This window comes from Salvia hispanica, chromosome 5 (genome assembly GCF_029641045.1).
Source record: "Salvia hispanica isolate PSC_SH4W2 chromosome 5, Shi_PSC_v1, whole genome shotgun sequence".
NCBI lineage: Eukaryota > Viridiplantae > Streptophyta > Magnoliopsida > Lamiales > Lamiaceae > Salvia > Salvia hispanica.
The window spans coordinates 34,542,386-34,556,032 of record NC_142696.1 but is presented as its reverse complement, the minus strand read 5'-3'; the positions used below and the strand labels follow the sequence as shown (position 1 = coordinate 34,556,032).

The 13,647-nt window shown below is 31.9% G+C and overlaps 2 protein-coding genes across 2 annotated transcripts; both read left to right on the top strand.

Moving 5' to 3' along the window:
• The first annotated feature begins 1,559 nt into the window (after window positions 1–1,559).
• On the top strand, window positions 1,560–3,425 carry LOC125191256 (SPX domain-containing protein 1-like). The gene is made up of 3 exons (XM_048088770.2): window positions 1,560–2,032; window positions 2,502–2,628; window positions 2,852–3,425. The coding sequence occupies exons 1-3, from the start codon at window positions 1,739–1,741 to the stop codon at window positions 3,259–3,261; spliced, it is 831 nt and encodes a 276-aa protein (XP_047944727.2). The 5' UTR covers window positions 1,560–1,738; the 3' UTR covers window positions 3,262–3,425.
• Window positions 3,426–9,632: 6,207 nt separating this feature from the next.
• On the top strand, window positions 9,633–12,019 carry LOC125186458 (heme oxygenase 1, chloroplastic-like). Its single transcript, XM_048082824.2, has 4 exons — window positions 9,633–10,170; window positions 10,840–11,063; window positions 11,576–11,683; window positions 11,768–12,019. Exons 1-4 carry the CDS (start codon window positions 9,777–9,779, stop codon window positions 11,858–11,860), a joined length of 819 nt encoding a protein of 272 aa, XP_047938781.1. The 5' UTR covers window positions 9,633–9,776; the 3' UTR covers window positions 11,861–12,019.
• Window positions 12,020–13,647: the final 1,628 nt, after the last annotated feature.

Below are 13,647 nucleotides of genomic sequence, written 5' to 3'. Positions count from 1 at the left end.
GTTGGAATGAATTGTAGCAAATTTCGGAACTTCCATTTTGAAAACGTGTGATTTAGGTGATGTGCCAAATATACCCCTATAATGTAATTCGGAATTGCCAATAATGTAACACGGAGAAGGATGTATATTATGAATCTCAACCATCCATCAAGTTAATCCTAAGGCTAAAAACACATTTGAACATAACACTTAAGGTCCACTTGGACCATAATGCTCCCCTATATATATATATATACACTATATATATAGGGTCTTGTTAGGTTGAGATTTATCAACCTAATTGAGAATTGAGATGCAATCTCAACCACTCTTCTAGAATATTTGTGAAATGTCAACAGCATGTAGTTTATGTCAACAGAGGGGCATAATTGTAATTTTATTAAAAAAAATTTATTTAATTTTTATTTAATTTAAAATTTTTTTTTTTCAACTACACATCAAATGTCAACAACTTTATTCAATAAATACTATTTGTGTAGTTGACATTATATTGTGTAGTTAACATGAATTGTATATGTAGTTGACATGGATTGTACACATAGTTGACATTATATGTGTGTAGTTGACATGAATTGTGTGTGTGGTTGACATGGATTGTACACATAGTTGACATTATATGTGTATAGTTGACATGAATTGTATATGTAGTTGAAAAATTAAAATAAAAAAATTTAAAAATAAAAAATAAAATAAATTTAAAAAAAAATAAAATAAAAATTTAAAAATTAAAAAAAAAATAAATAAAAAATTAAAATTAAAAATTAAAAAAAATATTTATTAAATAAAATTTACTATGATATTACTATTCTGCCCTTTTCATAATTAATTAATCTAAAGATATTTTCCATGTGAAAAAATCTGGACCACTCATTTAATAAAAAAGAGTGGCTGATATTGCATCTCATTTCTCAATTAGCATAAAAAAATCTCAATTGATCACAATCCTATATATATATATATATATTGTTTTAGCTCCTAATTTTAATATTATTTATCGTTTTATTTGAATTAAAGGATAAAAATCATCTCTTAAAATGTTAATCACGTAACTTCACAGTGAATCTCGTGTGATTTCAAAATGAAACAATCGCCTATAGTAATGAAATGAAGTTTAGATTTGCGAAAATCTTGTATAAATATCAAATAATTTATTCAAATTTATACTCCAATTTGAAGCTAAACCATCTGTAACAAAACAAAAGTAAATACTTATGTCAATTGATATTTGATCATCTTTCAATTTCCATATAAACTTTGTCTTGTTCAGTATTTTATCTTTTCTAAAAAAAAAAAAAAGATGCGATTTCGTACGAATTGATGCTCGACGAAATACGATCAAATTAATCTGAATAAGACAGATTTTATAGGTGAATAAAATTTAAATAACAGAAAGGCGTTACTAATTTTGAGGACATAATACACAGTCCAGTAACTAAAGAGGGTGAGGTGGCCACGTGGCAGCCCACCAGCAGATGGCGGGAATAAGAAACATAAACGTCGCCGTCTCAAGGGAATAAAAGTATAAAACCAAGATATCCTCTTCGGAAAAGAATATTCCAACTATACCCTCCGCATATTCTCTCTCCTCTTCCTCCGTTTATATCCCCTTTCCCCCTTTCCCCTTTCTCCTCCTCTCCATTCCAAACGGCAAAGCAAACCCCATTATTCCGTCTCATATACATAATTACAGAGGGAGGAGTCCGAGGATTTGGAAATTGTTGATTTGCTTTTTTTGAAGATGAAGTTTGGGAAGAGTTTGAGCAACCAGATTGAGGAGACGTTGCCGGAGTGGAGAGACAAGTTTTTGTCGTACAAGGAGCTGAAGAAGCGGCTCAAGCTGATCGAGCCGAATAAGCCTGCCGGCGAGGGGGAGGAAAGGCCGCAGAAGAAGCGGAGGATGGAGGAGACCCGCCGGGAAGGGGATGCCATGACTGAGGAGGAGGTGGATTTCCTCAAGCTTTTGGAGGATGAGCTCGACAAGTTTAATTCCTTCTTCGTTGAGAAAGAGGAGGAGTATATCATCAGATTGAAGGTAATTTATTCTCCGATTATTCATCTTATTTTTCCGTTTTGCGCCTGCCTTTTCCGTTGCCCTAATTTGTCAATTTTGTTGGAATTTTGTATTTTTGTTCGGCACCAATGATTCATGAATGCAATGCTAACTAAAGCAGTAGATAGGAGTAAGATTTAATTTACTGCTCGAAATTGTAAGATCAATCTCAGCTATTTTCAGTTAAATCCAGAAATCAAACCATGATTAATTTCACATTCCCTAATTAAACAGTCACAATCGCTTAAGCCGTATATATGCCATTCGATTTTGTGTGGCAGTGAGGCTCAGTGCAGCAGTAGTTTTTTAGTACTCCTTGTTTTGGTCACATTAACTGTTTCCAACTTATATTGGAACTAACAATTCTTTAACTCTGGTATTTCTTGCATTGACTATTTGTTGATTGATATCAGCTAGTATTAACTTGATTTGTAATTTGTGGTGTGTACAGGAACTACGCGATAGTGTGGCGAATGCGAAGGATAAGAAAGATGAGATGATTAAGATCCGGACAGAAATTGTGGACTTCCATGGGGAGATGGTTTTGTTGGAGAATTACAGTGCTCTTAACTACACTGGTAAAAACCTTGGACCTTCTCCTTCTATTAACAATGCTCTGTATTTATCCCTGTGCTGATGTGCACGCCCGCCTCTATCTCGTAAATTGTAAATTGTAAATTGTTGTTTGGTTCTGAGCTTTATGTTGCTTTTGTATATTACCAGTATGGAATTTGATGCTCAAACTCGTAGTTTCGATGAGTATTATTGCTGTTGCCTGATGTTTCCAGTTATATGGAACAGGACTGGTTAAGATTTTGAAGAAGTATGACAAAAGAACTGGCGCTCTCCTTCGGTTGCCATTCATACAGAATGTTCTGCAGCAGCCATTCTACACGACTGACCTGCTGTACAAGCTTGTGAAGGAGTGTGAGAATATGCTTGATCAAATGTTCCCTCTCCCAGTGGTTGGGAACGAACCCTCTACGAGCAGTGCACCGGAAGAGGGTGTGATGGAGGAACCTAAGGAGCTTGCACAGATAAAATACATGAAGAGCCTGTATATGAAGAGTACATTGGCTGCGTTGCGCGTTTTGAAAGAGATTCGCAGCGGGAGCTCTACGGTTAGCGCATTTTCATTACCGCCTCTCCAGATTAGTGGATTGGAGGATCCTTGGAACAAAATCCCTCTTCTGGAACAAGTTGCCAAGTAGAGCTGTGATGCTCCTGTGGAGTAGAAATAGGCTGCTTATGCCTATTATTTTGTTTTCTTGTTTTGTTCACTTAACTCGTGCATTTGATTTTGCATGTAATGTATACTGACAGAAATGTAAAATACTCTAAATACTATATCGAGGTTATAGTAGCCTGTTCTGGATATGGTTGGCCTATAAAATTGGGTTTATTTGAATCTCAATCTATAACTAGTGTAAGATACGAAAAATTACTCTGTTTTTGAACAACACAGGGAAATAACATTGGAATGTGAAAAATTGGCAAAACTACACCACTGATCCACTACTAATTTTCCAGTTATGTTGGAAAAGGTTAATTCCTCAATATGCCTTTTGCTTTTGTAGATATTTCAGCATATCTCCCCTTTTGTTTTGATTAAACAATCACGCCTATTTCGAAGAATTTAATGGGGAGAAGTAAATTGTCCATTGATTACACATGTTTTCCCTTTAAGCTGGCAGAATGTAACTTGTACATGGTGGAGATTATTTTGTTTGACAATATAGTTGGAATTGGAATAATTGGCTTGATTTTTCTCTCTTTTTAAAACTTAAGGTTTTCTTAATTCTTTAACTTATATTGGTTATTATTTGTTTTTCTAGTTAACTAGAACAAGTAGAGGGAAAGTTGTTGGCCAATATTAATTGGCTTTAATATTCTTTCATTCTGTCAATTATAGTTTTTTCTTTCTAATTTATTTTCTTTTAAATTTTATTTTTCTTTATGTTTAAGATTTTTTTCTGGGCCTATATAAATGCCTCATTATTGGACTAAAAAAATATACATTTGAATATTACTAATATTTTGAGTTTTATCTCTCTAGAATTATCTCATAAAGTTTTAATTCAATGACAATTTTATCCGACTTATCAAATAAATTTTCACACTCATTTGTGACGTCATTCACTCCATATCACAACTTATAATATGGTCCTCCATCCCGCTTGTAGCGTCATTCATCTACCTATTTCAAGTCATCCACCTCGTTCTTGTAGAATTCCTCGTCGTTCATCAAACAAGCGCCGATGATCATATCATTTGGTAACATTAGTTACATTTCGAACAAGTGTTTTTATCAATGTTTTTCCTTTCATTATAATTTTTGAGTTCTATTAACTTTTTTTTTTGCAATTCTTTTGGATGTTTATATCATGTTTAGTGTGTTTCTAGAAGAACTGGCTTTAACAGAATAAGCTAACAGTCTAAAACTAATACCCAAATCTTGACTGATCGAAATGTCCGGATATAAAAATAGAGCAAAGTGAACACTATATGATATTGTATTCTTGGATCTATATCAACAAGATCCGTCCAAATATGCCATAACCAACTAAGAGAAGAGATAAATTACTAATCAAGAAACTAGTGTACAAAATTATCAACTCAGACCCAATAGAAACTCAGCTAGCGTCTACCCAGACAAATCCTTTACAACTAATCTATATTTTAATTAATTCTATCATAATTTTATTTATGGCTATCCTAACTATTTCTTTCTATTTATATTTTTCCTAATTCCTTGTTCTTCCAATTCATTTTTCTCAAACATAATTATAACAAAATTAAATTTAAGCATAGTAATTGTTTATAAATATTACTACCTCCGTTCCCCAAAATTTAACACACTTTGACTCGGCACGGGTTTTAAGAAATTTAATGGAAAGTGAATTGAAAAAACTGGTGGAACGTGAGTCATATTTTTAAAGTATTAGTTTTATAATAAAATGTGAGTAGGAATGAGTTAGTGGAATATGAGGTCTACTATAAAAAATGATAAAAGGTGAAGTGTGTCAAATTTTCAGATACAGATCGAAATAGTAAACTATGTCAAAATTTTGGGGACGGAGGTAATAATCTAGTATTTTATGTAATTCTAAAATCACGCAATAATTATAATATATATTCGTCATGGATGAAAGTTGAAGATCTTTTAAATAATCTAATAAGCTGTAACGCCCTAAACACTTTCTTTAGATTGGATTTACTTTATCAATTGTAGAAAATTTGCAAATCACGAATTTTAAAATTCTTTAATAAGGCTTTCAGTAGTTGTTTTAACCCCGAAAAATAATAATTGGTGATCCAAGAGGGTTAAAGTATAGGGAGTGTTATATTGTTAACTTAGACCATCTCCAACAGTACTGCAAAACTAAAAATGCAGTAGAAAAATACCTCTAATAGTACTGCAAAACCAATCCCATTATAGGTTTTTGAAGAAAAAAATACCTATCTTTAGGTTTGCACTAAAAGTATACCAAAAACACTTTTCATAGTTTGAGTTATTGCATTCAAGTCCAAATCAGTTCATATTTATCAAAATAGAAAAAGAGAGGGAAGAGAAATTGAAATACAGAGATTGAAAAACTTACAGATGCAGCGGCGTGGGGAAGAAGACTAGTGGTGAAATAATAATCTAATCTAATTTTTTTTAATAATTGATTAGTTATTAAATAGTGGGCTGGCCCATATTAATATTATGGAGTAGTATTATTCAATGTAATTGAAAAAAGAATCTATTATTTTGCTAATAAAGAGCCGTTATTTTATTTCAATACAGAATCAAATTTTATTAAATTGATTGATAACTTATGGCACGTATAAATGGTATATATAAATCTACGGAATGATTTATTTTATTAGTTAATTAAATACTATATGTATATTAACATTATTCAAACTAAATATGCTATAAAATATAACAAAATATAGTTAAACATTAGTAATTAACAATATGTAATATGGAAATTCCAAAATAGAGAAATCTAAGCCAAATACATAAAATTAAAAATAGAAGACTAATAATTAAAATTACAAAAACTAATAAAAAATTAATCTAATAATAAAACTTATATTATACTTATTTAATTTAATTTAAGATATTGACAAAGTGTCATGGGTTTAGTGTGTAATTTAGATAAAATATATAGGTATGATTGAAAGGTATACAAAGTTAGTGGGAGAGAAATATTCTTTTGAGTTTGAGTTTAGTTTAAATGGTTGGAGCAAAATCAATATTTAGTGTGACATTTACACTAAAATGAGTTTGAGATTAGTGTAATGGTTGGAAATGCTCTTATAATTTAATTGCTAACTACAACTAAATAATAGCCATTAGATATTCAAATTAAGGGCTTAGATCATTAATCCTTAAACGTCAATACGATCAATGGAAAACGTCAATAAGACCATAGGATAAATTCCAAAAAATATCAATAGGGGTATTAATGTCAATTAACTACATGTTTAGTTATAACTAACTTTTAAAAGAAATCTCAAAACTTTAAATTCAAATAACATATATCAAATTAAATATAATTTCATAAGGATTCCAACGATATCATACATGCATATGTTCCGACGTCAAAATTTGTAATTTTTTTCGAAATTGTTTAATTTTTTCGTACAAGCAGAAATGTCAACATACTATATAAAATATGTCAATATAATACATGTAGAATGTCAATATAAACAATTGGTTAACATTCTTAAAGCATTGTGTTGACATTCTCAAAGCATTGTGTTGATATTTTCGGAACACTATATTGACATTTTCATCCAAAACCCTAATTTAGAGTTTTTTTTTTAATCTTTTTCGATTTAATTAATAAAAATGAAAATTACACGTGCCAAATTGTAGACCACACGTTTTTTAAAATCCTATGGCCTTAAATTAGTTGTAGTTAGCAATTAAATGATGAGTTAGCAATTGATCACTCCCCTAAAGTATCATGTACTCCCTCTGTCCCCGAATACTTGACACAGTTTGCCATTTCGGTCATTCTCCGAATACTTGACACAGTTTACTTTTTCCATTTTTGGTAGTGGACCCCATATTCCACTAACTCATTCCTACTCACATTTATTATAAAACTAATACTTTAAAAGTAGGATCCACATCCCACCAACTTTTTCAACACACTTTCCATTACATTTTTTAAAACTCGTGCCGGATCAAACCGTGTCAAGTATTCGGGGACGGAGGGAGTATTAGTTAGAAATATAATATAAGTAGCACATTAAGAAAGTTAGCACACTAAGACAAACCCCATAGAAATCTATAACTTATATATGTAATATGTGGCTAGAGAAATGTTTCTTAATGTTTAAAATCTTGTTATAATTAATGTATGAATACCTTACAAGGGTATTGAAACTCACACCCTCACATCTTATCTTTTAAAATTGGGGGTGCCGGGGGTGTTACATAATCATTCAATCATTAAATCGGAATTATTTGCTCAGTAAAAAGTGTTTTATACTCATATAATAAAGCCTTCCTCTTCAAAATGTAAGCACATACTTAATCCTGCTATATTTTTTAAGGCTAATTCATGGTTCCTGCCAAACATTTTCTAAATTTTTTGATAATAAATTGTTCCCTCTATGTATGATGTAAGCTGGTCTATTTTTTAATCTTTACGTGAACGGACCTGTTATTGTGGGTTAATTTGTTCTCTCCTCTAAAGTTTAACTATGTATGTACTTCCAAATTCAAATGTTCTTATATCTGAATTTTCATAACAAATTAGAATTAAAAGTTCATTGAGATGATAACACAATTATATTTAGGAGTATGTTCAAAAGTTCAAAAGCCTTCCTTTTCTTTATTCAGTTATTACTAGTTTCGGGTGAAAAATGGTTGATGTGCACAAAAAGGTATACTAACTTTTATCAAGACACGTTTAACACATAAATTAATTTCTGGTGAAAAAGTTACAAATTGTCTAAGTTCTTAACTGTTATTGTGGAAGAAAATACATATATTAGCTAACTACTACACAATAAGAAAAACTAAGCATATTTATTATATTGATCTTCAAAAATAAGTGGGAAACTCTTTGATAAGTAGTATTCTCTCCGTTCCAAGGTATTAAATCAATTTTCTTTTTTTAGATGTTCCAACATATTAGACTCATTTCATTTTTTAGAAAAAAACATCTATCTTATTTTATTCTCCACCTACTTTTCTCTCTCTTCTCTCCCCTACTTTTTCCCTCTCTCATACTTTACGCTCTCCACTTTAACTATTTAAATATCAATTCCTTAAATCATGTGCCCAAAAAAAGTGAGTCTAATACTCCGGGACGGAGGGAGTACAAATGTTTAAAAGCTGATAAGATAAAAATATTTTAAAAAGTAGACAATATTTCTGTGCTTTTTTTGGCACCATACCACTAGAAAATTTGCTTGAGAAAATAATTTAGTGCATAACATTGGCTTCTCACACATACAAAGATAAAGAAAAAAAGCATGTCACCATCTTCAGACTCTCCATACTTATAAATTGAAGATTGAATAAAGATAACAATAAAAAAAAAAAAAAAAGATTTAACGACATCCTAGAACATGATACGACGTCGCACGTGGCCCACTCTACCAAACCTCCAATAGCAGTAGTGTGACGTGTTCTCACCTCTTCTCTATAAAATATAGACAAACCTATCCATTTGGGATTGTCCAAGGCGTTAATGTTCCGTTATGTTTGTACACACACTCAATCACGAAATCGTGAAAAACATTTACAATAATATTTCCCTCTTATTTTAAGTATATAGAGTATCATTTACAACAAAACTCAATCTCAATTTTTCACTAAATTGTAATTCTACTCTATATAGTATCATCTAAATTATATAAATTCACTCAACAATAATTTACAAAAAGTACATAAAATTATTATTTATAATAATCAATAATTAAAAATAAAATTAAAACTAAATTCAATCAATGAGTTACAGAATAAATTAACTTAATTTACCTCATTAAATGAAGAATAAAAAATGAGGCAATTAGTCATCTAGCCCAAACCATTTTTATTATACACTTCTCCGTTCATAAAAAAAATAGATATAATTGAATATAACACAAATTTTAATACACAATTAGTAAAATAAAAAGAGAATGAAAAGATATGGGAAAAATACTAATATTAGAAAGAAGACCTAAGATAATAAAACTAGTACTACGGTATATTTTTTTAGAAATAGGTAATAGTGACGATACTCGGTTTGTAAGATTGTATCCCAGATTAAATTAGTAGTGTGTTTAGTTCATGAGATTTAGTTTCTCAACTCATTCCTAAATGGATAATAATGAGATCATTAATATTAGCTAACCCCCTATGACTAAAATAATCTAACAACTCAATCCTAGATGCTATCTTAGTATTATTTTATCTTGGCAACCGAACACTACCTCAGGAAATAAAATTAGACCATTTAACCCATGCTATTAGTAGTATTTAATTAATTGGTTAATACTAGCAAAAAATACACCAATTAATGAATTTGCCCTAAAAAGAGACGCCGCTTGTAAAATTTCTGTATCCATATATACGATACCTCTTTCTTCTCTTCACAGACGACACTTATTATTCTCCATTCTCTTCCAGCTTATTGCTTGCACTCAACTGCAATTCTCATTAAACAATCCGTCTCCATCAACACTTTACTGCTTCCTCGGATAACAGTTTCAGCAATTTTTTGTCTAAAAGATGGCTTCTATAACACCCATCTCCCGCGCTCAACCCCTCTATAAGAAACCTCAATTGGGAGTTTCGAAAAAGCCCCAAGTTCAGTTTTTGTCGATGCCCACATCGAGTTTTTCGGCCAAGAAGTCGAGGATGGTGGTGATTGCAGCCACCACGGCGGCGGAGAAGGGAAAGAAGAGGTATCCCGGCGAGGCTAAGGGGTTTGTGGAGGAGATGAGATTTGTGGCTATGAAGCTGCACACCAAGGATCAGGCCAAGGAGGGGGAGAAGGAGCCGCAGGGGCAGCCTGTTGCTAGATGGGAGCCTACCGTGGAAGGTTACTTGCGATTCTTGGTTGATAGCAAATTGGTTTATGATACTCTTGAGAGGATTGTGGACAAAGCTGCTTTCCCTGAATGTGAGTGTGTTTGATTTTGTTTTGATCATGATTTTTGCCCTTAATTTTTTTGTTTGCTGATGATGCCTATTCTGATATCTGTGAATTGAGATTTTCTGATGGAAATTTGATTTGCTCACTGCCCTTTTTGACTTGAGACTTCTTCTGATGAAATGGAGTGTGGTTTGTTATTCTGAAAAACCTTGATTGCTGTGTTTCCTTTTGAATTGCATACATGAATTTTATATAAGAAGATTGTCTTGAGGACATAGCAATTGGTGAGAGGATCATTGTGGATGAATTTACTTTAAACTATTGCTGTGAACTTATGTTCACATCTTCTGAATGTTGTTGGCTTTCCTCTTGTTTTTTTCCCTTTTGCCACTTTTTATCAGCTCTTATCAAACATAGTGCCAATTTGTGCATAGGCACTTTGACTCATTAGACGTAACTAGTCGATTCCCATCAATATTTGCCTTCATGGAATCCGTACGAATGTCTCCATTCTTGAGTACGTGATTGACAAAACATAGCTAAATTTTCATTTTACCCCTTGTCAGACAGTCCAATTTTCAATACGAATGTATATTTTGATCAATGCCGTGTTGTCAAATGTTTGGCTCTGTTTGTGGCTTAGGATAATAAATCTATTTCATGCTATTGAGTTGAAAGTTGCTTTTGTGTTCTCAGATGCAGAATTTAAAAACACGGGACTTGAGAGATCGGAAGGACTTGCTAAGGATCTTGAATGGTTTAAGGAGCAAGGTCATGCCATCCCGGAACCATCATCTCCTGGCATTAACTATGCTCAGTATGTCGAGGAATTATCTGAAAAAGATCCTCCAGCTTTCCTTTGCCATTTCTACAATACATACTTTGCTCACTCAGCCGGTGGCAGGATGATAGGAAAGAAGGTAAGCCGTATTTCAATTCTTTTGATATTATACTATCAGATTTCTTTGTTGCACACTGATGTTACCATGACATAGCTGCCGCGCACTAATTTCAATATATATTCTTTTGCGAGTTCATAACCACCATGGAATATTGATGAGATTATTATATCATTGCCAAAATCTTTGAAATGAAGCTCTACAATTGCCCCAATATGATAATTATAATTTGTTTTAATATATACGATAGAGATTCTATAATCAGATTCTTGGCTCTCATCTCATGTCTAAGTCATACTTATGAAAGTTCAGATTCTTTAGTATTCTTTGATCCCAAGCAGGATAAAGTACTGTTTATTCCTTTAGTTCTATTTCAGTACATTCTAAGGAACTGTAAAAAGGCAAATTTACATAAGTAAACCACGGTGTATGCAAGTTCATCTCAATCAACTTGAAGAAAAGGATCTCGAAAAAGTAATTTACACACAGTGCAAATCTCAGTTACTCCCTCTAAGCTAGTTTGTTGTGATCAGGTAGCTGAGAAGATCCTAAATGGCAAGGAATTGGAGTTCTACAAATGGGAAGGGGAGCTGTCCCAACTGCTGCAGAATGTTCGCGACAAGCTAAACAGAGTTGCTGAAGTATGAGTTTGACGCCCTTTCTAAAATTTTATGCAGAATTTCATTAGTTAGATCTAACGTTTATGCTTGTTTGATACTTGGCAGAACTGGAGTAGGGAGGAGAAGGATCATTGCCTCGAAGAAACTGAAAAATCGTTCAAGTTTTCCGGGGAAATTCTTCGTCTGGTGCTGTCCTGACTTTTATTGCCAAACTTGGTATTTCTATGTTTAATTCTAAGATGAAATCTCGTTCATCACTTGTGTTATATTATCATCATGCTCTGTTTAACTTAAATTGCAAAATAAATTTATTGGGTGAAATCTGGAAATAATGGCATTTGGGAGACGTTCAATTTAGACACCATTTTGTTTTACTTGAAAATTTTAACACACAAAAGCACATATTTACATAATCAAACACCCTTAACAATGGGCGAAATTCTTCTTTGTGGACGTATGGAAATTGGGACGCTTATTTATTAAATTCTGCAAAAGTGAGGAGAGCAAGAGACATGACACCCGGTGTTTCCATTCCTAAGAGGAAAAAATTCGCCTGCAAATTGATTGTTGAGGAAACAATTTGCCAGCAAATCCACCTAATAAGGTTTTATGAGACTCATAAATTTAGATTTTTTTCTAAAAAAGCTTTTTAATTTGGGAAGCTAATTTCCATATATCGCCCAAAACAAGAATTTCGCCATGGAGAATGATTAATGTGGGAGCTAATTTTCAAAATTTTGAGTTTTGAAAATTTGCAGTTTGTACTATTTTTACTATTTAATTTGATCTTAAAATAATGGCTATTGTTCAATAGCTTACAAAAAATACCCCCGTTATTTTTACAAAAAATGTTTGGTACATGGGTGGTTAAACCAAGCTTATTCCCGGTTAAGTATATAGTACTCCTACTAGTACTACTTTACACGTTTAATTCTATAAAATGTTGTAAAGTACATAAAGTACACTGATCAACTGATTCTAGTCGTGATAAAAGAAGATATTCTCTTGTACCATCTCTAACCATTTATACAAAACTCAAATTTATTTTTAAGTAAGCATCATATCAAAAAGTAATTTTACTTCAACCATTTACATAAAATTCAAAATTTACATCATTTTTGAGTTTGTCTCACAAAATTTTTGCCGTAACACCATATTTGGTGTTGTTTCACAAAAAAATACCAAAAATGAGTTTGAGTTTAATGAATGGTTGGAGAAGATTTCTACACAAAAACTCATTTTTTGCTAATTCTTTGCATAGATAGATCTACTCAAGTGGCTAAACATAAATGTATTGTGTATATATTTAAGAGTCTCATTTTTTCATTTCGGTCCGTCCGTGAATAGATGTTTCGATTCATTTTTTTTACTATAAATGGTATTAGGATCTCACATTCCACTAACTCATTTCATTCACATTTTATTTTAAAAACTAATATACACAAGGTGAGACTCATATACCATGAACTTTTTTTCTATTCACATTTTATTTACAAAACTAATATACACAAGGTGGGACGCATATACCATTAACTTTTTTCCAGTCACTTTTCTTAACAATTTTTAAACCTTGTGCTTGAAGAAAATGAGACTCATATTCATAGCGGAGGGAGTATTTGACATGGTCTAATTCGTACTCCTTTCGTTCCATAGTTGTAGAGTCATTTCATTTTTTGCACTCGTTTTATAAAAATTATTATAAATGGTTAAAGTGGAGAATGATTAATATAAGAGAGAGACTATTATACATAAGACTCTTCTCTGCATTATTCTCTCTCAACTTTAACTATTTGTTATCATTTTTGCAAAACGAGTGCAGAAAATGAAATGACTCCACTAATGTGGAAAAAAGGAAATATTAGCTTTGTATTTCATGATTACTAGAAAATTTATACTAATATTTAAGTCATTTATTGTATCATATGGAGTACATATTTGTTGTACTTAATACTATGAATCAGATATCGATATACTGGAATATATTA

What these genes read in the sequence shown, in the direction of transcription:
- LOC125191256 (XM_048088770.2), top strand. Translation starts at nt 1,739, where the DNA reads ATGAAGTTTGGGAAGAGTTTGAGCAACCAGATTGAGGAGACGTTGCCG. An exon ending in AGTATATCATCAGATTGAAG is followed by an intron (nt 2,033 to 2,501) that starts GTAATTTATTCT and finishes TGGTGTGTACAG; the next exon opens with GAACTACGCGATAGTGTGGC. An exon ending in CAGTGCTCTTAACTACACTG is followed by an intron (nt 2,629 to 2,851) that starts GTAAAAACCTTG and finishes TATATGGAACAG; the next exon opens with GACTGGTTAAGATTTTGAAG.
- LOC125186458 (XM_048082824.2), top strand. Translation starts at nt 9,777, where the DNA reads ATGGCTTCTATAACACCCATCTCCCGCGCTCAACCCCTCTATAAGAAA. An exon ending in CAAAGCTGCTTTCCCTGAAT is followed by an intron (nt 10,171 to 10,839) that starts GTGAGTGTGTTT and finishes TTGTGTTCTCAG; the next exon opens with ATGCAGAATTTAAAAACACG. An exon ending in GCAGGATGATAGGAAAGAAG is followed by an intron (nt 11,064 to 11,575) that starts GTAAGCCGTATT and finishes TGTTGTGATCAG; the next exon opens with GTAGCTGAGAAGATCCTAAA.